The 23,932-nt window shown below is 37.7% G+C and overlaps 1 protein-coding gene across 5 annotated transcripts in view; it reads right to left on the reverse strand.

Annotated features, from left to right (window-relative positions):
• Positions 1 to 7,391: 7,391 nt before the first annotated feature.
• Positions 7,392 to 23,932, reverse strand: part of NALCN (sodium leak channel, non-selective) — a 3,563,801-nt gene continuing 3,547,260 nt past the window's right edge. For 4 of the 5 annotated variants that reach the window (XM_044071239.1, XM_044071242.1, XM_044071240.1 and 1 more), the window contains one exon: positions 7,392 to 7,799. In XM_044071239.1, coding sequence (XP_043927174.1) covers positions 7,606 to 7,799 — 194 coding nt within the window. In that variant the 3' untranslated portion in view covers positions 7,392 to 7,605. The remainder of the gene's footprint in view (positions 7,800 to 23,932) is intronic. The other variant, XM_044071241.1, reaches the window with a different exon arrangement.

Raw genomic sequence — 23,932 nt, forward strand, 5'->3', positions numbered from 1 at the left:
CCTTGTACAGAGCCTGTACTAATTCTACCAATGTTTCTGGGACTTTGAATCACTGCAAGCCTGCCCAAATTGGCTTTCTTGGGACCTTGTCATATTCACATTTCCACTGAGCCTTTGTTTTCATGTAAACACATGGAAAATGACAGTATTTTAGGCTCTCATTTTTGATAGCATTTTTTTTTTCTTCTTGAAATGTGATTTCATTCAAGGCTTCCTCCTCTGTGACATGCAGAAACATGACACAATGCAACTTTTCACAATTTTCAATTATTCCACTCATCGTAAACAACAAACTGAGCTTCTCGGACTGATAATTAAAATTTTCTGCTAAACTACTTCTAGCAAAAAAAATATGGCATTTGCAATTCTGTCATATTTTCTTTGAAAGATAGATAGAGGAATTCTCATGAGCTATGTAAGTAAAAGGTGAAATGATGACTTTACTAAGAAAAAAAAAAAAAAACATTTCAAATTATGACTGATATTTCTATACTACAGAATGATAACAAGAAAAAAAATGAATAAAGCAATTCACTTCTACCTCTTCTGACACCGCATACCATTTTTAATGCCTGTTGGGATACCCAGACAACTGATCAGCTTCAATGAGGTCTTTCCTTCCTCTACTGCTATTGTACAATATGGATAATACCAGAGCAGGCTTAGTGATGATCATTCTCCGGGGGTCCTGGATCCTTATCCTTTCTCTTCCCAGGAAGGGTAAGCTTTGGGAATCTATCCACATGCCACTGAATGACGAACATAGTACAGTTCTGTAAGTCTTATTATTTGTAACAGTAGATGTTCCAACTTCACACTCCTCAGTGGCATCACCCACCCACTACCCCCCTTATTTTATATAGAAGTCTGTTGTATCCAACCTTGTTATGTTGTTGATTGGCTTTGGTTATTTGTGTTGATGTTTTATGGTTGTGAATTGGTTGGTTTCAGGTAGTTCCTGCTGCTGTTTTTCTTTGTTCTTTCTACTTAGCACTAAAAGCCTGAACTGACTTCCATTGACTGGATTAGGCTTCCACTGAAAGGAGGGGCTTAGCTGATCCCCTATCAAAGGGAGTCAGAGGAGGGAATTCTGAGCTCTGGAAAACTGCCAGTGTGGATTTGTGCAAGCAAAGAACCTATATGTTACTGAGGCAGTGTGAATGATGACTGTTTCAGTTTCTGGCTGGGGTGCCTTTTTTGCAAAGCCTATGGGACCTTAATTTTTCTGCATGTTTTTTTCCCTTTCAACTTGATGCTCCAGTTTCCTTCCTTATCTCAAAGATTTAAATATGTGCTACAAAGTAAATTGTCAAACCTTCAAATTGTATGCATGAGGATGTGCACAACTCTTTGTGTGTGTGTTTGTGTGTGTGTGTGTGTGTGTGTGTGTGTGTGTGTGTGTGTGTGTGTGTGTGTGTGATTGCATCTTTTTGTTTTGTGTGTGTGTGTGTGTGTGTGTGTTAGTGTGTGTGTGTGTGTGTGTGTGGCATGTGTTTTGTGTGTGTGTGTGTGTGTGTGTGTGTGTGTGTGTGTGTGTGTGTGTGTGTGTGTGTGTGTGTGTGTGTGTTTGTGTGTGTATGGTGGGGGAGCTGTGTGTGTTTTAGTAGACTGATGTATTGACTGAGATGAGGTTCTCTGCTTTGTGCATATCTATGACATCTCATTAACCTTAAGCAGAATAAAGCATTGAATAAAAAATAAATGGATGTGTATTTCGTAGAATGTAGATTTTTTTGACTGAAAATTCTTTTCTTTCTTCATGCATTCTGCTGATTTGAGCAAAAGCACTCCACAGCTTCTTCACAAGTGATTAAATGTAGAACATTATTTCTTACTGAACAAATGACAAGAGGATTATAGGCTTGTTTGGTGTTAATTAATTTACTTTTAACACATTTATAGGCAAACTGTATACATATCTTGTATGAGTTGCATTTGCTATGGTTTTTAAGGATCTTATTATGGCTATTGTCATTATAGTCTCAACTCATTCACACTCTGCCTTACTTTCCTGACATTTTCCTGACTCAGACTCATCACTGCACAATTCTGGTTCCTCACTTTAATATTTTGATTATGGGGATGTTAATTCACTTGCTATTGCTTTGTAATAACATCTTCTTCTTTTATTAGCATTCAGTTCGGCAAGTCGTTCTGTATACCACACACAAATATGTCTGTCTCAAAAGAATCATGCAACTTACCGAATTTACAGTCTTTATTTTGATTCTTTCATTTATTAATATGAGTGTCAAGATTGTGGCAATTAGTAATACGACTGTCAGTACCATGGGACTGTGGGCCATCCTGAAGAATAAACGTCAGATAGTTTCTACATTTTGCCTTAGTTAGCTCTAACACTGAAACGTTTATTTAGCCACTGAAATGATCTTTCTTCACATCAAAACTCAGAGGTATAAAATTTCAGAGCTTCTTCAACTGCAACATGTAGAAATATAGTCCAAGCAACCCTTTCAAGTTTCTGGGATATTCTGCTCACAGATAACTAAATTTCTAAATTCAGAGGTTCCAGTTCTCTGATATATTACCTTGCAATGAAGGTGCATAGTGTCGTGTCTATGCTGGTACCATTTCTCAAACAAAGATGAAACAACATGAAAGCCTTTCATTTTGAATTACGTCTGACACCATGTACCATTTGGTATTTGTCATGCACATTAATAAAGATTCAGTACATAAATCACCATTTACTTAGAGATTGTTTAATAGTGACAGGAAACCGGATCTCATGAGTTGCATACTGGTACTCTAAGCAATGTTAAGGGACCAAATCCTCAAATGGACATGCCTTCACGTTATAGTAAGAACACATGCCTCAGCTGTAATTAAAAACTTTTGTTAGGATCGATTTACCTTTCCAGTTATCAAATGAGACAGTAAAATAAATGCATATATTAGCCTAATAGTGGTACCTGCAGACTCTAGAGCACAAGAAATAACATGTTTCAGTCAAGTATCAGATACCAGAGAAATATCTGAGGATGCAAGTGCAGATTTAAAATAATCAAAGTTTTATTTATCTTAAACAAATTTAGTTTTAATGAATTCAGTATTTCATTAGATTACAAATATACAATCCAAAAGCATGGTAGAATGACAGATACAAATGCATGTACCTGAGTTGATTTTTTCAGGACGTTAAATGACAGATCACCCAGTTTGTGTTTTAAGTTCAAGCACAATAAATACACTGAATCATCTAGACACAGGCTTATCGCTTGTCTAGAACTTCACCTGTTTGAACTGTGAGTCTTGAAGCAGGTTGAAAACTCCACTCATGCTTCCTGCCATATTAACGTATTATAAATACTGCTTTTGGCTAATATCCATATTTACAATGTTTACTGTGGTTGATGCAATATAAACATCTTCACTTACACTGTACAGTGCAAACCTATTCATTTTAAATGGTAAATAGGACCTTACATATTACCCAGCTTCAAAACGAGACACTATACAATCCTGGATGGTACAATAATATGTGTCCTGTCATGAATTTTGAACACTATAAAACACTATAAAACTGTACTGTATAGTGGAACATTTGTTGCTGAGTTTTATAATATAATTTAAAATTTTACACAGCAGCAAAATTAAATGAATTCTGGATTGGTATAAAACATTACAATGAAAAACACAGAAAAAAATTTAATAGGTCTATAGATGAGGGAAACATTCCATATTACATACCTTTACTGTAACACTGAGAAATCAATTTTATTGGCATCACATCTGTCAAATATTCTATTATAGTTTAATTTTGTTTTGCTTACAATATACTCCTGAATGCCCAACACTGATTCTAACTCCTGATGGTGGTTAAAAAACTGTTTAAATAATTAATTACTTATTTTGTGGAGATCTTCCACACAACATATGTTTGAATGCACTCTATGCTTCCTTCGTAGCATTTTAATACTGTGCTTTTCTGAAAATCAATACTTTATTTCTGTACCTAATTGATGTCATCAGATCTTAAAGCCAACTTATGCTTTTTTGTCTTTCATTGTGTATATAACAAGTCTAACTCTTTCTACAAAAAGATTTTTGATGCAGGCCTTAAACTATTTTAAAAGTCTTTTCCTGGTCCACTTCAGATCTCTTAATGAAAGAAAGTTGCTGCTATCTCCAGAAATAAATGCAATTCTTTTTACGGGTATATAATGGCATTTTATTACAAAGTAGTACTATAATTTATTTGTGCAAAGCAACATCCTCTGTTACAATTCAGTATTTCTTTAGACTCCCCAGCAGACATTTCTCTATAACCTGTTCAGTCACTGACCAGCAAACATGATTGCTTAAAGTACACATTAGGCAGTTACAGGTGTAGACCTTTTTCATTATTCGTACACTACTGAAGGGCAATACCCTACAGCAGTACTTCAAGAAAATATTGCATTTAAATGTAACTTTTCTAACTTTTTATTTTTTCTCATATCCTCTCCCCTGACACATTACTACGCCTTAACAAAATGTGCACTTCTGTGGCTTTTAGCATAATTCCCAAAGGGTTGCTCTGCCCTTTCCATTTATTCTGCAGTGTCTAGGATATGTATAATATGATTATATAATAATTACAACATAATGCTGGCTGGTTCTAATGAAATTCCTTAAGCACAGCTGCTTGACCTTTCCCTCTACAGTATGTAGTAAATTATAACCTGCAACTGCTATGCATTAAACATCTTGCATTTTTTTTAATTATTTTTTTATGCTTAGTTCCCATCTGAGTTAAAATGAATCAGAAACATTGCAAAGTTACATAGCTGGGATTACTTCTTCATCTTCCATCTAATTACTTTTTACAGAGTGAATGCAATGCTGACATGTAGTTTGTCATCAATACAAGCTTGACTCTTCATTATGATTACCTTTTAAATTCATTTCATTCACTGTCTACATGCAGTATTTGCCATAAGGAGTTATTTTCTTATGTAGATGCCAGACTGAGTACCTTAAATTCAACACTGCCCACCTAATGGCTACTTCTGTGAATTTAAATTGTCTGCAAATTGCCCTTGTAATTGTTCAGTCATCCATATCTATTACAAGAGGAAATGCAGTCAGTCAGTACAGCTCGTTTGTTTTAGCAATGAAGATAAACACATAAATAAAAACATCTTCAGGATTTTTTTCAGAAAATATCTGCATCTAAATTTCTCAGTCTTAGTCTGGGTTACCCATATTTTGACACTGTTGACATTTCTGATTGCAGGAATGCATTAAAAAGCAGTCCTTGTCAATTTTTACTATTACAGTCCCATCTCTATTATACTGCTAATACACAACAGGGAACTGTATTAGGACTACACATTCCATACAATGAAATTTTCACTCGTATTTATATTATCAGACCTATAAATACAATTCTCAGAGTATATTTAGCATTAAATAGTTTACAGTGACAGAGGGGAAGAGAGAGAGAGAGGGAGAGATTACAGTGATGAAACACAGGGGATAATGGATGAGGAAATAATCAAAATGCTAAATATGTGCACACCAGACATTATATGATATGAGTACAATATAGATAAGACTGTATTCTCAGGGATATGTGAGAGGCAAGTAGTTGAAAGGGAAGGACATAGGTAGCAGAGGTGCAGGTGGACATTGAAGGAGGAAGATGTTAAGAACGACTTCAGAAAATGTTTTTAAATTAGGCTGCAGACTTATGAACTGTAATGTCAGAGTGAGCAACGAAGTGTAGGTTAACTGGTTGGAGAAAAGCAAATGCATTAGAAGTAATGTCACTGATTGGGCTAAATGAAGACACCACAATTGTTCCACTGGCATTTCTACTCACATACCATTATATTACATCACTGACCATTGTAATTGCAGTGACCAGTACCAAAACTCCAGCATCAGAAGTAATTTTCTTAATGAAAGTAATTTTACTGCCAGACACTGAAATATACTACAATAGCGGCAATACCATTGTAGAAGTTCTTAATATTTAAGACCTCTCAATAAAGTATTTACAAGGGAAACGGGTCCGAAGCAAAAATTATTTTAGTAGGTATTTCTTGTTTACAGCTACAGCTTTACAACTTAATAGTTTATTCTGAAACTGACTTTTTTGGTATAATTTCATATCCTTTTCTTTTGCATTTTTTCATTTTTACACTAATATGCAAATGGATGGATTTCCTTTGGTAATTAATTTTATTAACACTGTTTTCAGCCTTTACTTTCATGCTAGATTTTCAAGAACCATAGCAGTGTCTTGTTATAAAATGCGGTAATGTAATGCTGCACATCGTAACCTGTCCTTTTCTTTATTCTTAGCAGTCTGTATTTCAGTCCAAGAAAAGTTAATGCTATACCACCTTACTACATCATCTGTCACATTTATTAATAAAATTCTGTCAATTAATTAAAAATCACACTAAATATTAAAGACAGCCTTAGATTAGATTACCGGTCTGAATATTAAAATACAAAACAATATTCAAATGATTCTGTATGACTATTTTTGTTTAAACATTTGCATAACTGTGTGTGTGTGTGTGTGTGTGTGTGTGTGTGTGTGTGTGTGTGTATATCTATCTCTCCCTGTACACACACACACACACACACACACACATGTATATATATATATATATATATATATATATATATATATATATCTATATATATATGGATCCCTATCAGTTTATCATATTTCCAAAACTTCAAAGACTGTATGGCCGAGACCATATGTTCAAAGTTTGAAACTTCAAACACTTTGTATCGAGATCGCCATACAGAGCGGAACTCGGGATTTGCTGTTTTCCACACTGTAGTGTGATCTTGGAGTTGGTATATTTAATTAGCAGGGGGGGTGGGGGTGCAAGGAGGCTTGCCCCCTCCTGCAAAAATGTAAAGGTAAGTCGTTTTATTTTATTTTAGTATTTCTTTTAATTTTATTTCGAAGTTTCAAAACTTTGAACATATGGTCTTGGAAGTTTTGGAAATTCAATAAACTGATAATGGGATCCATGCACCTCTATCATAGGTTGATAGATTAGTACTAGGCTAACTGCCCTTGCAAGCCATTTTAAGCCTAGCCAATTACCCCTTGTGAGGCTCAAACCCTGCACCTTGCGTTTGCAAGGCAAACACCTTAACCATTAGGCCACCCTCCTAACTTCCCTCCTATCTATAGATTCATGCACATATATATATATATATATATATATATATATATATATATATATATATATATATATATATATATATATATATATATATATATATATATATATATATATATATATATATATATATATATATATATATATATATATATATATTATCTCTCTCTCTCTCTCTCTCTATATATATATATATATATATATATATATATATATATATATATTTTTTTTTTTTATACATCTATGGATGCACATAGACATAGAAATAGAGAGATATAATATAATGGAACACCTAATTAATGGTGCTTTCTTCTTTGAATTTAATTTTGACTTTTAAGTAGAAACTAAAGAAAATATGTAAGAACAAAAATAATAGAAATGAGTGTACCAGAACTCTAAACTCGATGCATAAATAAGAATTATCCTCATGTAATTCTTCATGTGTCTAAATATCTAAAAGGTCGTCTTCGCTCTCATCACTTTCCACTGTGAGTTGTCGAGTCCACCATTTCTTGACTTCAGAGCCACAGTATGCAGCATCTGACATGGGGTTCATCTTACACACCATTGATTTCATGCCTGTACGTCCTCCAAAGCGTAAGTTCACAGATGATATGGAATGACTGATTGGTTTGGGAGCTGCAGAATAAAAAAAAAAAGTTAACAAAGACATAAATAGTACAATTTCTTTTTCACTTCAAAAAGAAATACAGGTTACAACATCACTTCATTTTCTTCTACATGGAATTACTACTATGAGGTATGCACTTCAAAGTTTAGCAAGACTTGAATGCAGATACCTTGACCCAGCAAATATTTTCACAATTGTTTCTATGAATCATTTTAAATGAATGCAGTTTACTTTAAATCTAGAAAGTGACTATCTTTTGAAGTAGATTCCACAATTTGAGGCCTTGGATGCCATACAGATATCGTCATCTTGAATGACATAAAAAGTATCATCTGTTTAAAAAATTGAATATAAGGCAAGTGAGAGTAGGGAGTTATGCCAAAACTTTTATTTATATTGCAGGTTTTGTTATGGAGGCTGAGTGCATGTATGTGAGTGATCATAGGTAAGGATTAGTATAAAGGCTAGAAAAGAGGAGAGATGTTTTGGTTTGTTTGAATACTTGCATGTGTGAAATGTGTATTTATGTGTGTCTCTCAGATATGGTGGTATTATTAGGGACATGAAGCTTAATAACATTAGCTGGGGTTCAGCTCAGCTTATTATGGCACCTCTTACTGCTATTTTTCTAGAATTAGGAATTAGGCTAGGCTTCTCAATGGTCTACTGGACCAAATACCCAGTAACTACTTTAGAAACGAAGAACATACGGTTTAGGGATGAAGTCAGGGACAGGGGTATATTTAGAGGCTGGGTTTGCACACATGGGTATGTGGATGTTAAGGGAGAAAAGCACACACACACATACACACACACACACACAGACACACACAGACACACACACACACACACACACACACACACACACACACACACACACACACACACACACACACACACACACACACACACACACACGCACAGAAACAGACACGTACATATTAATTCATTCATTCATTTTTTATGGGAGACTTTCAGTTTGTTGGTTAGAGTTTCATAAAAAAATGTTATGTTTCACTGAGTCCCTGCTTTATCTAGATGTTTCCACATTAAAAAGTAAACAGAGGTAATCCAGAGGGCTTGAATTAAGTCTGGTATCCCACCTGTGACCCAGAGGGTGACAGGGCTAACAAGAGTATAAAGGATTAGTCCAAGATAAAATCACTTAAACTGGAATATCTAGGCCACTTTCTCTCTCTGATACCCTTCCTGTGGGAGGAATAAAAACACCCTATTGACGTTTCCAGTAGTTTATTCAGTTCAGCAGGTAGACGGCTGAGTGTTCTTGTTCTAATACATTATGTTTAACAGGTCAGTTATTTAAAGGCAGTTACAGACAATGGTGGGAGGGTCCATAGGAGCTGATTGCAGGAAAATCTGGGAGATGGAAAAACAAGGAGCTAATCCCAAAGCTTAGAGGTTAGTTTCTTATTTGAATATTCCTGAAAGACCCATGAGGTTTTACCAGCTCAGCAGCCTGTGGAGCCTCATTCTTAGTTAAAAGGTTTTATTTTTGTTTTTAACTTCTAACAAACAAAACATGACAACACACTATGAGCTACAAATACAGAACTATATTTAAGGAACCACTTTCACCTGATCTTCATTAGGTCCATCTAACAGAGTGGTTTACACTTTGATCATTGAAAATGCTTGCTTTTACGAGGCTGTCACCAGGCTTTATTAGTCTGGTTTGTAACGCATGCAAAATGAGAGGCTGGGTCTGCATCAGTGGGAGTCATATTCCTTGGACCAAGTATGAAAGCTTTTTCCAGTCTATCACTTGTAATATGAGAGGCTGTGCCCAGTTTTACGGGGCTCATTATCTTGTGACATATAATATGAAAGGCTAATATTCTCTTGTATAACAAGAAAGGTTTACAATGCCTGGTTATAAGAGGCTGATATACTAGATTAATGTCACTAGTCCCCCTTCTTTTTTCCTATTGATGAACACAGACCTTTTTATATGCAGGGGAGGTAGTCACTTAAAGTTACACTAGGTGAGTCCCAGTTTTGAACAGTACATGCATCCAGAAAAATAGCATACAGTGGAAAACAAGTGGCAGTGCTCATTTTTACAGAGCTCATGGACATGGACAAGTAGGAGGAAACAGAAAGTAACATTTGAGACATTATAACATTTTGTGTAGGCTTTCTGTGCCCATGGAATGAAAATCCAAGAAGTAGTAAACTGCAGAGTATACAAACACCTTTAATAAACATAAGAATCTTAGAAGTTCTTTGAGTATAGGCTAATTGCACCAGTGGTGTAAAGAATATAGCAGGGTGGAGTGGTGCCCTGGAACAACAATTTTCATTGCACGGCAGATCTTAGAAATTTTGTTAAATGTAGACCCAGTGGTACAGTATCTATCGCTGGTTACTGTGGGATAGCTGCAGTGAGAGGTGGAATGCTCTTGGTCCCAAGAGCATGGTTTTATGGTACTCCAGTCTGGGGTCTTTACTGTCAAGCTTCTTCCTGAGCCTAGGAGTTAATGAGGACTCTTCTGTTCAGATTCTTCCTCTCTCCAAGTTCCAGGTGGTGAAGTCAGGGCTCTTCTGTTCAGATTTGTCCTCTCTTCAGGTTCCATGTGGTAAAGTTAGTGCACAAGAGGGCTAGATAGCTCTGTGCCTGACTAGATAAAGGGGTGGAAACTGTGAGGGAGTAGGTGGAAGGGCGGTTACATAACCAATCTCATGAAAGAGGGTTTGGTGTCATGGAGCTTGGGGGGGGGTTAGATGATGTAAGAGGCTAATGCAATCAGTATGGGAGTGGGCTGTCAATCAAACTGGGAGGCTAGAGTTTGGACACCTTTTCTCCCTCTTAAAGGAAAATCTAAGTCACTAATCAGTAGGGAAAACAAAAATAGACATTTCAAATAACTGAAACTTGCTCTTTAAGTTTGTGCAAATCATGAGGTAAAAAGACACTTTCAAACTCATGTCAGTTACTTTTTAGATTTGTACACATCTAGAGATCACAATAATAATAATAATAATAATAATACTGATAATAATAATAATGTAGCTTGTTTTTCATGTCGCTAGTTCACCAGATAAACCATACAAATATATATGCAGTGATTTACAAAGGTAATTACTCAATTGACTTTTTCATGTTAACAACAGCAATTGGGGTCAATTAACAGTTTGCCCATATCCTGGGTTAGGTGTTTTAGCTGTATTACTTATGGTTTAGTTTCCTGAGTGAAAGCACACTTTTAATGGAAATGCTTGAGTTTAGACTAGGGTGATGGTGGGCATCCAACCTGATCTGCCAGCTTAACTCCATGTTTTTAAGGATTGCATTTTTGTTTCTTTCAAGTGTACCCATAGTGAGCTTGCCCAGGATGTAGAATTGGAAACCTCCATGGTCTTGGGAAATCAGGGCAGTGCTTCACTAGTTATTTTTTGAGGATCTAGAGTCTGATGTCAGACAGGCAGTGTGATAACCTGATTTTTGAATTTGTTCAGTTTTCCCTTTGTAAAAACAACTGCAACCATTACATTGTGCATGGTATATCACAGAAACAGTGTTGCAATTACCAGAACAAGTGCTGTTGATTTTTCTCGAGTATTAGACAACAGAAGTAGTCCTTGTTGCTCATGTATTTGCAGTAAGTGCAAAAAGGGGGTGCTACAGGGGTAAGTTCCTCTGTTGTCCTCCTCTGGTCTGAATTTGCAATCTACCCAGTCCCTAATGTTCCTGGCTCTCTTAAATATGAAACATGGATGAAGTCCTAGAGGTTTTTCCAGGTCTTTATTGTCTGTAATCATTACCCAGTTGTCAGTCATGATCTTTCTGATCGTTTCATAATCTAATATAAAAGTGAGTGTCATGCTTCTGTTACTTTTGTCCTTCTGAGGATCCCAGTGTTGGTTTCTGTTGATCCCTAGGAGCCTCCTGGGGACCTTTAAAATGGGGTCATCTGCCTCTTTTAAATTTCTGATGGGGTTGAGGATGGAATTTAGTAATCCATTGCTGTACCCCCCCCCCCCCCAGCTAGAAATTCTTAGTGTAGGATGATTAGATTTGTGATGAAATCTCTAAGCTCTTTGGAGACACATGCAATTCTCATCCCCTGAGATTTTATAACATTTATCTGTGTGATCTGGGGATGCATGCTTGTACTGTGCAGCAGCATTATAACCCTGGTTGGTTTTCTGAACAGGTTGATGGAGTGGCATTTGTTTCCAGTGTCCTTTGATGTGGTTATATTTAAAAGTTGATCAAAGTCCTGCTGTGACAGAATGGGAATCTCAGGAAGCTAGTGAAATTACTGCTATGATTGTAAAAGTCATTCAGTGTGGCTTTGTTCCCCTCCAGATGACAAATATGGCATCAGTAAAATGAAGATAGCATTTCATTGATGCAAAATGGACTTTGGTACACTGCTTTTTCCTTCAATTTTCACAGATTTCTGTGGATTTTCTTGGTAAAATTAGCAATAGTCCAGTTAGCAATTCCACTGTCCAGGTCAGAATAAATGTGGAAGCACTTTATACAGTGCTTCCACACAGCTACTGTTATCAAGCTGCAACAGAGGCACATGAAAAGGACAGGAATGTATTACCAGGAGGGACAGAAGTTCTAGGAAGATTATTGGACCTAACCCTTAGGAAAAACTACTTCATGTTCAAGAACAAATTTTATAAGCAGACTACTGGAGTAGCTGTGGGGGTGGTCATGGCCCCAAGCTTGGCCAATGTGGCTCTGAGAAAATGGGAGGAGGCAGTGTACCAAAGCCCCCTATTTTCCATCAATGAAATGCTATCACCATTTCACTGAAGACATCTTTATCATCTAGGAGGGAGACAAAGCCACAGTGAAAGACTTTTATAGCCATATCAGTAATTCTACTAGCCTCCTGAGATTCATGACCTGTCACAGCAAGACCTCAGTCAACTTTTAAATATAACCATATCCAAGGACACTGAAAACAAATGCCTCTCCAACAACCTGTTCAGAAAACCAAACAGGGTTAATATGCTGTGCAGTGAAAGCATGCATTTCCAAATTACAAACATAAATGTTATAAAATCTCAGGGGATGAGAATTGCATGTGTCTTCAAAGAGCTTATAGATTTCATCACAAATCTAATCAGCCTATACTAAGACTTCCTAGCTAAGGGGTGGAGCAATAGATCACTAAATTCTATCCTCCTTATTAAATTCCATACTCAACCCCATCATAACTTTAAAAGAGGCAGATGACCCCATTTTGAAGAACCCCCCCCCCCCGGGAGACTCCAAGGCTCAACAGAAATCAACACCAGTGTCCACAGGAGGACAAAAGAAAAAGAAGCATGGCTCTCAGTTTTCCAGTAGATTATAAAACAATCAGAAAAATCGTGACTGACAACTGATTAATGATTGCAGACAATAAACAACTGGAAACACTTCTAGGACCTCATCCTTGTTTCATAATTAAGAGAGCCATGAACATTAGGGACTGAGTAGAGTGCAAATTATGACCAGAGGAGGAAAACAGAGGAACTTACCCCTTCAGCCCCCCTTTGCACTTACTGCAAATGCATGAGTAACAAGGACTACTTCTGTTGTCCAGTACTCAAGAGAAAAAGCAACAGCACTTTTTCTGGTAATTGCAACACTGTTTATGTGGTATACCATGCACATTGTGATGGCTGCAGTTGTTTTTACATATGGATAAAGGGAAAACTGTGAACAAATTCAAAATCAGGTTAGCACACCACCTGTCTGACATCAGACTCCACATCCTCAAAACCCTAGTGAAGCACTGCCATGATTTCCCAGACAATGGAGGTTTCCACTTCCACAACCTGGACAACCTTGCTATGTGTCCCCTCAAAGGAAATAAAAATGCTATCTTTGAAAAAATGCAGTTAAGCTGGCAGATCAGGCTGGATGCCCACCACCACCCTGGTCACTAAGCCATAAATATTACAGCTAAAACACCTAACCAAGGATTTAGACATAAACTGTTAATTCAAATTGCTGCTGTTAACATGAAAAAGCCAATCACATAATTACATTTGCAAATCACTGCATCTATATTAGCATGGTTTACCACTAGTGATATGGAAACAAGCCACATTATTATTATTATTTGATCTTTAGATGTGTACAAATCTAAAAGGTGACTGGCAAAAAGATTAATAAAGTCTGGTGATAGGTATGCAAATGCAGGCATTTTCAATGATAAGAGTGTAAACTACTCTATTAGATGAACCTAATGAAGCTCAGGTGAAAGTGTTTTCTTAAATATAGTTCTATATTCCTAACTCATAGTCTGTTGTCATGTTGTGTTTGTTAGAAGTTTAAAATAAAACCTTTTAACTAAGAATGAGGTTCCACAGACTGCTGAGCTGGTAAACACTAATAGGTCTGCCAGGAATATTCAGATAAAGGACTAACCTCTAAGCTTTGGGATTGGCTCCTTGTTTTTTTCATCTCCCAGATTTTCCTCCAGTCAGCTCCCATGGATCTTCCCACCATTGTCTGTAACTGCCTTTAAATAACTGTCCTGCTCCTTTTTTTTTCATCTCCCAGATTTTCCTCCAGTCAGCTCCCATGGATCTTCCCACCATTGTCTGTAACTGCCTTTAAATAACTGTCCTGTTGAATGCAATGTTTTAAAACAAGAACACTCATCCATCTACCTGGTTAACTGAATAAACTACTGGAAACTTTATACGGTGTCTTTATTCCTCCCACAGGGAGGGTATCAGGGAGAGAGAGAGAGGGAGAGAGAGAGGGAGAGAGAGAGAGAGAGAGAGAGAGAGAGAAAGAGTCTCCTATATCTGCTAGTTTAAGTGATTTTATCTGGACTAATCCTTTATACTCTGTTTCCACATTAAAAAGTGGGATCTTAGGAAGTTTCTCCTTATCTTCACTGCTAGGCTATTAAGAGTTACAGAGTTGTGAGGGGGCCCAGGGGTTGTTCACACTATGCAAAAAACACCCACTGTGATTCATTAACGTCTACACTAAGTGTACTGCAAGTGTAGACTATTCTGAGTTAAACGACAACACAAGAATAACTCGTACTATCTTCCTCTTAATTTTACTTTTCCTACTAATTTTCTTGCAGCCTTAAATATCAAGATGGAGTAGTAAAAGTTATCACAGGTGCAGACTAGTTTCCGCGGTGGTGCAGCGGTAGCATTGTCACCTCACAGCAAGAGGTTCTCCCATTCAATTCTCGGCTGGATCACCTTTTGTGTGGAGTCTGCATGTCCTCCCCGTGGTCGAGTGGCATTCGAAAGACATGCGTGGATGGGCGTGCCTTCATTGAAGGTTGGGCGTTGAGCTGGCACCTTGGCACTGTAAAAATCTACTGCAAATCATTAGCGAACCGGAGCTCTGCTGTGGCGACCCCTAACTGGGAAAGGCCAAAAGAAGAACAAAAAGAATAACATCACAGGTGCAGACTACATGTACACTTAGTGTAATCTTTGTGAGTGACTAGGAAGCACAAAATATATGGTATGGATGTTGTTGAATACAGATTGTGTACATTTACTGTAGACATTAATGAATCAGGACAACTGTTTTATATTTTTCACTTAAATCAATGTTACATGATTTCTTTTCTTAAACATGAACCACATATGTGTGCAGTTTTATATACATCTAAGTGTGTGTATGCATGTACATGGGACAGTTTTGCTTTGTGAAATAGTACTGTAGCCACCAGTGGCAGTTATAGCAGTATCTGACCCACTTACAGTATTCATTGTGGAAGCCATTACAGAACCTTCCAGGACATAACAGGCAACCTTGTAATTGGTGACTGAGGTGGAACTAATAAGCACTATACATTGTTAGATGTGGGGGGGACTCTATCCTCATGCTGCATATTAACAAATAAACAAGAACAATTTCGGCAGTGCTATGAAATGTTATGACCTTGTTAATAAATAAGCAAGAACAGCATCGACAGCTCATTACTATACAAGAGGCAAGCCCCCCCCCCCCAACATCCCCATCTGCACATAATCAAGAGCAGCTTTGGCAGTACATTTCTAAACAAAACAGTTTCTGATTTGACAAAACACGTCTGATACATCACTTTAACAAATATAGTATTATACTCAATGCAGACATATCCTTCCCCACAAATAAATATCTATGTCTATCTATATAGAGACAGAGAGAGAGAGTCAAAACTGGTACACAGAGCAACAATAAATGATGAAGATACACACTAAAAGAGATGCGTAATTCAGAAAGACACACTACCAGCTACAGCACAATAGGAATTCCATCCTCCTATATTTACAGCCAAGCATTACACATGATAAATTGCAGACCTGGTTTCTCTTACAAGGAGCTTTTTCAATGCTATAGACACGCACACTCTCCCTCTCTCACCAGTATGTAATTCAGTTTCACTAACAAAAGGCAACTGCACTAAACTATTAACTTCATAATGAATGCATATCTGTCTGTCTATATATCAACAAACTACATAACTTATACAGAACTGCACTGCTACACAACTGCATCTAAAGACAATGCACCAATAATGTACTATAGCTGAAAGGTTGACAAAACTATAGCACTTAACAACACACACACAGACACACACACACACACACACACACACTATATATATATATATATATATATATATATATATATATATATATATATATATATATAGTGTGTGTGTGTCTGTACGTCTGTGGGTCCCCTTCAGAAGACTGTGTCAACAAAAAGTCAAACATCATATACTGATGTGCTTGCATCTGCCTTTGGTGTCCCACATTCCCTGCACTTTTGTTCCTCCTTAAACTGCTCCTCACGCAAAGTCTGAGGTCCCTGTAGAGACTGACTGCTCTGGATCAAGGAAGGAGAGGGGGAGGGGGAGGCCCAGATTTACTGATATCTGGTGTCTCCACCAAGTGATTTCTCTTCTGACAAACCCCAGCACTAGGATCTAAAAAGATAGGGGGTATTGGTGCTGGTTTCAAAGAGACTTCAGATACCACTGTATCTTTCTCATGTGGTGTCTTGCCAGGGGTATCATGAAAATCACAAAAGCCATGAGACCCAAAATCATGAGGTATTCCATCACAGTATCTGAAGTCTGAGTGGAAAACTGTAGAAACAGATCTATTCTTTCCTGTGGAAGAAAGGTTCTTTGAACTGTGGTGTCTAGTCAACATTCCATGAACACAAACCTGTAAGGATTATAGGTTAGTACTAAGCTAACTGCCTTTGCGAGCCATTTTAAGCCTAGCCAATTATCCCTTGTGAGACTCAAACCCTGCACCTTGTGTTTGGAAGGCAAACACCTTAACCATTAGGCCACCCTCCCAAACCCTGTCATGAAAAACTTTTGAATGTTTTCTTGGAATCCCAGCCTGTGAAAGAGATCTCTTACCCATGATAGAGATTATTATTTATTATTATTAAACTTTGAAAAAGACTCTGCAAAGATAAGCAAGTCATCTAAATAAGAAAACAATGTGGATACGTAACAGCCTGCTATGAGCTATAACTGAGTCTGAGGCATGATAGTATGATACACACAAAAAAATTTAGGAAATGTCTGAAGTCTGGATGAAAAGGAATCTGGTGATAACCATCTTTTAAATCTTGAACGAGGAAGAAGAGGTAACAGGTTGTGAAATGACATCATTTTGAATGTGGGCACTATTATAAACAGGTTTAGGAAATAAAGATCCAGAACTGGCTTCCAAGCATTTTTTTTGGCACAAAAAAACATCCTTAAATAAAACCCCTTTTCCACTTGGGAAGGAAAACAGATTTTATCACTTCCTGTGGCAGCATGTGAGGAAGGTCAGGTGGAAACAAAAGAATCTCATCTGGAGGATGAGGAATAAACCCGTGGATAGGAAGAATTTCCTCCCACTGCCAAATGTACCTTGCTGAATGATTTTCAGAACCCATTTGTCTGAAACTATCTGTGCCAAAGAGAAAAGTGGAGATTCATACTTTCTGGAAGAAAAAAAGGAGCTGCCAGGGTGGGAGAAGGGAGTATCTTAAATAGTCATTCTGACTTATTGGACTGCCCTTGTTCTTGTGAGTTCCAAGAATTATTCTTGGAACCCCCTTGCCATTTTTTCTTAAATATCTTGTTTATCTGTATTTTGTTGAGACTGTTTATTTTGTTTCTTACCAAAACTGGATGAGGAGTTAAAGAATCCTTTGGAAAAGTTGGAAAAAGAGGGCTGAAAAACCTTAGAGATTCTCTGGCTCGACTTACCCCTTTCTACACAACTTTTGATCACCTTTGTAGCAGAGGAGCCAGAAACTAAATCTTTGTTCAAAGAGAATTTAAAATCTCATTTTAATATCATCTGGGAGGTCCTGAGAACACAGCCATTCAAACCTCCTCAAAATAGCACCAGTGGCATAGTCCTGCTCACACTCTATACACAATGAATATAATGAATAGTGACTTGAACAACAGAAGAAATGAAATGATTTAAATCAGATATTTCCTCATGATAAGAAAATGCAGATAATACATTTCTAATGCTGTCACAAATAATCAGAACAAACCTTAACATAAGAGTCTGACAATTCAAAATTCTGAATATCAATGTCACAGAAGCATACCATTTTTCTCCATAGTTATCAATAATATTTCCATCCTTATCAGATAAAGTAGCATCAGAAAGATTAACTAAAGCTAAAGCTGCTGGATCATGTTTAGGAAGAGTGTATAAAATGTTAAAAGACTGAGGAACTTTATATATCCTATCTGTTGGTTTAGGGGGCGGCTGGGTGACTGTTAGGAAAGGTGCAGGCTGTAACACACACACACACACACACACACACACACACACACACACACACACACACACACACACACACACACACACACACACACACACACACACACACACACAGACTCTAAGAAAACTTGCCACAGCAGTAGATGTTCCAATAGATCACTACTGCAGTAACATAAAGCTCTATGGAATGTATCTTGCTAAGGATTGGACATCCAGCTACTATACAAAAGCTTTTGGGTGCTTTCCTCATGCACTATACATCCACTGAACCATGAGAGCATGCTGGTATAAAAGAATATGTACAGGCACTAACATTTAGAGATTTATTGCCAGTTACAAAGGGAAGCTGTAACCAGAAATATAACCCATCCAAATTTATAATCTTATGTCATTGCAGAAAATAAAGAAGGGGTCCCCATTCCAGCTAAGGAAAAAATGCAGAAAAAGTGAGCCGCGGGTAGGTGGAGGATGTTAGTAGAAAACACTGATCTATTTGAAAATATACTGTTATGATAAGTTTATGTACACTATTATATAATATATATATATTATGTTCATCATTAGATTTCTGTTGCAATAGCATAAAGCTATATGGGACGACTAACAAAGCTTAGACAAATAAGGTGAAAGATGCAGGACCAGAGTCTTGTTCTGGCTCTGGTAAAGGAATCATTCTTGTAGTTTTTATTGAAAGTGTGCACTGAGAATAAAGTTGCCACCTTTCAAATGATTCTAGAGTCTACCCCTCTTCCAAAAAGCTCCAGAAGTGGCCATAGCTCTACTGGAGCATGCCCCTCAGAATGTTAAGGTATGCTCTGTTGGAGCATGTCTTAATATTCTGAGGGGGGGGGTCTTTCCACGGTGAGACTACTAGAGTTGAATAGCCTGAGATAACTACCTGAATAGAGACTGTTTTGAAACTGGTTGCCCTTGCTTCTTACCTTCATAGGTAATAAAGAGTTCTCCACCATTCTGACATCTTTTGTCCTTTCTAAATAGTATCTGGGCTGTCGATGGACATCCAGGGAATGAAGAATTATTTTTCTTCTGTTTTTAGGCTGGGGAAATAAAATGGGAATGTGAATAGCCTGGTTTAATTTTAAGTCAGAAATCACCTTAGGTATAAAAGATGACTTAGTTTGAAGAGTCACACTGTCACTATGAATGACCAAAAAGGAATGCAGAGACATTAGGGCTTGCAATTCAAACACTTTTAGAGCTGAGTTTCCAAATAAAAAGCAACTTTATAGAAGTACTTTTAAATTAATGTAAAGTTAGTTTCTCCAAATCAAAACTCATATCCACTGATGAAGACATCAGTTTCCTATGTAGTCTAATAATTAACATCCCTTTCAAGAATTACTTCACCTTGAAAGAATAGGAAAGGGGAATCGAATGGGAGACATCGCATGTCCTGTATAATGAGGTGCTTAAAAGGGATGAAAATCTATCATCCATACAGGCAGGTTCAGGCTCAGAATGTTGGGGCGGATGAGAGATCCCTTATTCTAAGTAGCTGTATTCTGTGAGAAAGCTTTTGGCAATCGTCCCTGGCCAGATGCATGAGACTAATGTTGTCTAGGCCAAAAGGCAGTTACCAGGAGAGTCTAGGAAGAATCCTTCGTCACCTTTAGAAAAAATCTGGTAGCCAGAGGAAGGGGGGCATAGAGGAACATTTCCATTCATGAGAAAGGGAAGGTATCTGTTTTACAAGCCTGTTTGCAAGGAGTCTTGGAAGATAATTTCTGTAACTGTCTGTTGTGAATGGAGATAAAAAGATCTGTTAGGGGAATTCCCCACAGTTGGTCAATTTCCTGGAAGCTATATGGGTGTAACATCTATTTGTAAAGGTCTGTCCTGGATCTGCTCAGTGACTCTGCTATTGTGTTCTGCTCAAAAATAATGCAAGATGCCTGAAGGGAGACATTGTAGTAAGATGTAGTAAGATGCCTCTTTCCAGGCAATCGTGGCTAGTCTGCACAGGGGAGGAAGATCTTGTCCCCCCTTGTCTGTATACATATCACATCACTGTGATGTTATCTGCAACTACCAAGAGAGGTTCTGGATTTCAAAGCTTTTTTCAGAGGATTTAATGCCTTTATTATCCTTTCTTTGAGGCTGACATTTTTATTCTGGAAATGAGGATCCCAAATTCTCTGCACTTTGATTACTTTGGAAACTATCCCACAACCTGCAAAGACTGATGCATCTGTTGTTACAGACTAAGCTGGAGTGAGAGGGGCAAGAGGAAGACCTGGATTTAACTGAATCTGGTTTGCCACCATAATAGATCCTTCTTGAAAAAGCCAAGGACTGGCAACAAAAAGAAAAAGCACGCTGAAGCCAAGTTCTGTCTTGAGGAACCACTAAGTCTTCCTCATATGTAGTCTGCTTAAGGGAAGTTTTAGAATGGTTGACGCCTTACAGCCATGAAATCTGAGAAACTCCCTTACTGTGGAAATGGACTGGTGAGCAAGAGCTAAAAACTGCAGGTGGCAAAATAAAATCTTTTATGGAGGGGAAAAGCTATCATGAGAGAAGTGTCCAAAAGAAATCTCAGGAATGTTAACCCATGAAAGGGAATTAAAGAGGATTTCTCCATATGACAAAAAGGGATGCCTGAGTGTGTCTTGGTCTAAATCTGCTAAGAGGAGGCAGTTATCAGAGTAGGGACAAATGTTGATTTTCTGAAGTCTGTAGAAAGTAACTACTGCAACTAGACCTTTTGTAAATACCTTGTGGAAAGTCCAAAGGGTAAAGAGGTAAACTGAAAATGCAACCAAGACCCAAAAAACTTAAACAACACCTGAAATGTTTGTGAATTGGAATATGATGGTGTGCATCTTTGAGATACTGGATTAATAAGAAGGACTGGGATGGAAGAAGAGGAAAGAGATACTGTAGGGTTAACAATTTGAACTTTGGGATTTTTCGGAAAGACATAAGAATTGAAATATCCAGTACTGGTCTCCATGTGCATTTTTACTTGAAAACTAGCAAAATCCTGGAGTAAAAAATCTTTTCCATATGGAAACGGGAAGTAGGCTCTATCACACAGTATGCTAACATTTCTAAAATAATCTAAAGAATAGGGTTGTAGCCAGATATTTCATATTTGTGCTCTGAATTCTCATACTGTTGCCCCCCTCTTGATACTTCTATCACCATCAGGGCCATCCCTAGTTGAACTGGCATCTTAGGCAAAGGTCTCCATGGCACTCCTCTGCTAACTGCTCTCCCTACACACATCACCCAGTGCCCCTGGTCCCCCACTATACTTGTCTCCCAACACCATCTACATTCCTTTTTTCTTCCTTTTTTCACCATTTCTCTTACTCTTCAGTTTTTTATCTGCATTCATTCAATGCACCCTAAATATGCAAGGATGAACTCTGATAATTGTGGAAGAAATAATTGTATTAAGCCATGGAGGTTCTAGATGCTCTGAGGTGCATTTCAGATTTTTTAAAAATATCTTTTCAGCCAATAATGGCCTAAACAAAAAACATGAACAATAACTAATAATAAGCAAAATCAGTCTTATTCTTCTACTTTGCTTTTTCCTGCCTCCTTTCAACCACACTGACTGACCAAGACTACTCTGTAATAACTGTGGAGGAAATAAATGCATTAAGCTTTGGAGTTCAAGATCCTCTGAGGTGCATCTTTCTTTAAACAACCTTTACGTCCAGTGATGGCCTGAAGAAAAATTATGACTAAGGAAATAACTTTTTTATTTCAAGGAATAAATACATTGCATCCAATATTTAATGCTCAAAAGTGACACAATAAATTGAGAAGACAAATGCGTTGAGAATATAGAAATCATACCTGAGACTAGTACCAGCCCTCCTGCCCTGCCATCAAAAAAGTCACAAGATAGCCACCTTCTGTGTATCCCTCTGTTGTGTGAGATTAGGACAAATGTCCACAGTCATATATTTCATTTGTGTGTGTATATATATATATATATATATATATATATGTATATATATATATATATATATATATATATATATATATATATATATATATATATGTATACACACACACACACACACACACACACACACACACACACACACACACACACACACACACACACACACACACACACACACACACACACACACACACACACACACACACACACACACACACCATGCTTCCTCAGCCTTACCCCTAAAAGACAACCATCACTGTCAGGTAGAAAAACAAAACAAATACAGCATAACATGCTCTCTCTCTCTCTCTCTATATATATATATATATATATATATATATATATTTATAAAGATATAAAGATATAAAGCTGAATAGCTCTGATATTGAGCAGGGAAGCTACTTGGCTTTGAGCCTCTGCCCACTGGTTTGGAGGAAGGTCTGGAAACCCGCTTGGGATTGGCGGTGAATGGAAATAAAATTTGTACCCATCAGATACAATGGTGAGGACCCACCGGTCCCGTGTGATGGACATCCAATTTTTTGCATGAAGGGCAAGTTTTCCTCCTAGGCGCACAAGCAATTGGGCAGGCCTAGGGAGTGGAGTAAAAAAGTAATTGTGAGTGTTTTTCCATAAGGTGGTGGCTTACCACTCCATGATTTAGGTGTGGGGGCACTCCATTGCTTAGATGTCTGCATACCCTGAGACTGTAGTCTGGGTGGTCTGTTTCTCCTGGGGCTAGTTTGAGAAGACCTGGAGGGGGCTGGAAAGGACCAGTGTTTGGAAGGGCAATGCCTACTGAATCTAGGGGGTTGCACTTGTAAGAATTCTTTAACAGTCTGCATAGACTTATCTTTTTCTTCCGTTTTTTTAAGAACATCTTCTGCTTTGGTGTCAAACAAACTGTCCGTGTTCACAAGAGCGTCTAGTAACTTTGATTTGACATGGTCTGGCAAGGTCTGCTCCTTGAGCCAAGCATGTTTTCTCAGTACAGATCCAGTGACTGCTGCCTGGCAAGATGCTTCTAGGGCATCAAAACCACACTGCAAAGTATGCTTGCTGACTTGGCTTGCAGAGTGCATAAGCTCCTGCAATTCTTTATTTTCTGCACAGTCTGTAAAGGTTGCCACTTTTTGTTTAATAAATTCCATAATATGCTGCTGGTACTTCAGCATATGAAACTGACAATTCAATGCCCTAATAGCAAGAGTTGCCGAGGCTTATACATCCAAAGCTCTGGAATCCCTGTCCGAAGGGGTGGGATTCTTGGCTGTAGTTGCCTTGACACCTTTAGGCCCCTGGGAAATGATCTCTGGGTCAGCAGTAGGATTCTTGAAAAGAAATTTGTGAGTGTCAGGTACTCAGTAGTACCTGTCTGGTTTCCTAGGGGCAGGAGGTAAGGTGTCAGGAGTAAGACTGGATTCCATAAAAACATCATCAACA

The sequence above is a fragment of the Protopterus annectens genome, chromosome 5.part0 (assembly GCF_019279795.1).
Source record: "Protopterus annectens isolate FY-2018-M chromosome 5.part0, PAN1.0, whole genome shotgun sequence".
NCBI classification, from domain to species: domain Eukaryota; kingdom Metazoa; phylum Chordata; order Ceratodontiformes; family Protopteridae; genus Protopterus; species Protopterus annectens.